We start from the raw sequence: 3,013 nt of genomic DNA on the forward strand, positions 1-3,013 counted from the left end.
TCCAACATTTACATAATATTCATTGTGCGGAATATGTATTTGTTGTATTACGGTTGTGAATAGAGCATTGGATCCAGAAATCCGTAAAAGTAGCTTCGAAAATTTCGAAGATTTCCCTTAGGATGGTGTGAAAGTTACCTCTTACATTGCGTGATTATTTTAAGAGCTCTATGAATTTGCTTCTTCTGTTCGTACTTTTAAAGTCTGTTCAAAGTAGTCATGTAATATTGGTAGTTATTTCCAATTTTTCAAATAATTCTGAGTTTATCCGGACATCCGGAATGTTTTATGTACTCCGTGTCCTCGCGTTTTTTTTTCTTTTTTAATAATCTTTGTAATTCGGAATGAAACAAAAATTCTCTGGTTAATTCACTTCTGTTTAAGATTATATGAGAAGGTCTAACATTGCATATGATTATTGATTGACTACTGTTGCTTATATCGATGGATTTATGATAAATTGGAAATGCCATTATATGAAATTACTCTAATTACCCGGTCTCTGGCTAAGGTTAGCGTGTTTCTAGTTGTTTTTACTAGAAGCTCTTGCTCTCATTGTTTCGAAATTAGTTTCAAATTTCACAGCAAGGTACATTTATAGTTTTACATTTTACAGCCTGAATTATTTACCGCAATACGTCGTGCCGCAAAAGTTCTGCTTGATAATGGTGCTATAATTGAAAAATTGGAGAGCCTTGGACATCGTGACCTGCCGTTTAGACGAGTGAGAAAGCAAACGACGGAACATATATACACGTCAAAGTAACTTATTGATTTTGCTTATTGATTTATTGATTTTGTTATACTTATTGATTGATTACTTATTGATTTTATTATATCAGTAGATGAAGTGAAAGTAATTGTAGTTAAAAATACATTTCAAATTTCCTTCTCATGTTTCAGCTACTTCCTAATTAAAGCATTCATGCCACGCGAAGTACGCGATACAACAAATACAATATTACGCAACGATCTCGACTTAGTTCATGTTGTCTATGTGAATGAAAAGCCGAAAGAGCCGATTCATTGTAATCTGGCACAACTGTTAAAGCCACCATCACAAAGGTTATCTAATTTGACTTTTTCTTCGATAAATTTTCAAGTTTTGGTTATTTCAGCTTTCAGTTTTCTTTGCGACGAAGATAGCACCCACATTTAGTCCAAAAACTAAGATGTGAATGTCAACTGTAAATCGATGGTTAATGTGGTGTGAAATACTGTTCTATCAACTTACATACATAGTAATAAAAGAGAGCGAATGATAAAACAGTCTGCAAAAAGTCGAGAGTGAAAAACGAATTCAATTCAATATATATACAAATCTATTACTACTTTTTTTTTCCAGAGAATCAGTAAAAGCTTTACGAGACAATCAAAAGTTAGGGCATTATACACGACAGATGATTTACAAACGAACAGAAAAGGAATGGAAGGCTATTCCAAAATCTTATCCAATAGCAGAACCGGAGATTATCGGTAGACCTAAACCACAAAAATATGATTAGCCTAAATAGATTCGAACGGTGATTGAGGGATAGATTGTGAAGTTAGACTGTTTTTGTTGTTGTTTCGTAATCTTCTTCAGCAGTCCAAATATCAGCAGTGCTTCCTTCAAATTTACTTGGAGTATATTCCGTGTTTTCCTGAAATTCATTTTGTAATTTTCGTAGCTCCGTGTTTTCAAAATACTTAGGTTTAAAAACCTAATATATACCGATAATTTATGTCGGTGCATAGTTGCATGCTACATAGATCTAAAATTACTGGACAGGCTTGAATTTTGGAAGTCATTTCATATTGTAATTTTCGGATCAAAGAATATCAAAAGTTGTTTAATTGGCAGCTAATTTTGCAGTGAAAAATTTACCTTTCTTGGCGTTTCGTTGTTATTCTTACCCTTCTTTTTCATCATTTCCATTGCTTCACTCTGCATTTTTTCCAGCTTTTCAAGTGTGACAGATTTGAGTGGAATGAGTTTCGGTTTACAGAAAACTGGACTAAGTTCTTCCTCGCAAAATAGAAGACCATTTCTGGCGTTCAGTATTTCTTTCAACTCACTGCTCATTGTTGTTTTGACACTTTCTCGTTGCCTTAAATTTACCTGAAATATATCCTGCCATACTCTGGACTGTTTTTTTTTGGCATGAGACATAACTTTTACAAAATACAAGAGGATTAGGGACGATCAAATAGTTATTCCATAACTTGTTTGCTTAGAAAAAAAGACTACTTTGCGAAAGATTATTGTCTCAACAGTACTAGTCAATTTTGATGTTATATGCCATGTTGTAAAAGTTTAACAAAATCTACAAAGCAAAATTAAATTTAGTAATTGCAAGGTAATAATATGTTCGTCACTCTCCTATTGCTATGGGCGATTGTTACTTTTGTCACATTTTCGTTGCTATGGACGACAACTCCAATGCACGAGATTGAGAATTTTTTGCCAGTGTTTAATTTCAAATTCGGCCGCAATATGAATGAACCTCTCAAATAGCCATGTTCATCAGCTAGGAATGAATGATCGATAATATAAAGGTTATTAATAATCCGATTTTTCAAATAAGATGACATTAGCCAAAATTCTAATCTTTTTTAAAAATTCTAATCTTATGTGTTAAAGTATCATTCATTATCGAATGATTGGGAACTCATTGAATGAATATTTTCCAGATCATGTAAAATTTTTTTGCTTTTTTTTACCACTTTATTATTACTAATAGCAATTGAATCGCAGATAGTACCGTTGTTCGTTATGATAAAAAGATTAATCCAATCCGAAAAAGTAGTTCGAAGTTAGAAAAAACAATTTTTTCACATTATTGTATTTCGTTAGGATAACAATGATTAGAATTATTTGAATGTATTTAAGCGATATTGGTGATTATTTAATGAAAAAGACGGGAAAATATCATCGATTTTGATTCAAATTTTAAATGTCTTCTAAGACAAAAATTACTTTTAAGAATTAGTAACTTATGCATTTCCGTGATTTGCAATCAGTGATTGGGAG

At 32.2% G+C, this 3,013-nt stretch overlaps 2 protein-coding genes across 2 annotated transcripts; one reads left to right on the forward strand and one right to left on the reverse strand.

Moving 5' to 3' along the window:
* Positions 1 to 377: 377 nt before the first annotated feature.
* On the forward strand, positions 378 to 1,596 carry LOAG_02679 (hypothetical protein). The gene is made up of 4 exons (XM_003138216.2): positions 378 to 511; positions 617 to 762; positions 904 to 1,065; positions 1,346 to 1,596. Exons 1-4 carry the CDS (start codon positions 467 to 469, stop codon positions 1,503 to 1,505), a joined length of 513 nt encoding a protein of 170 aa, XP_003138264.1. The 5' UTR covers positions 378 to 466; the 3' UTR covers positions 1,506 to 1,596.
* LOAG_02680 (hypothetical protein) lies at positions 1,548 to 2,065 on the reverse strand (the record flags this gene model as incomplete). Its single annotated transcript, XM_003138217.1, has 2 exons — positions 1,548 to 1,643; positions 1,868 to 2,065. The coding sequence occupies 2 exons, from the start codon at positions 2,063 to 2,065 to the stop codon at positions 1,548 to 1,550; spliced, it is 294 nt and encodes a 97-aa protein (XP_003138265.1).
* Between the last annotated feature and the right edge of the window lie 948 nt (positions 2,066 to 3,013).

This window comes from Loa loa, assembly GCF_000183805.2.
Source record: "Loa loa unplaced genomic scaffold supercont3.164, whole genome shotgun sequence".
Lineage (NCBI taxonomy): Eukaryota > Metazoa > Nematoda > Chromadorea > Rhabditida > Onchocercidae > Loa > Loa loa.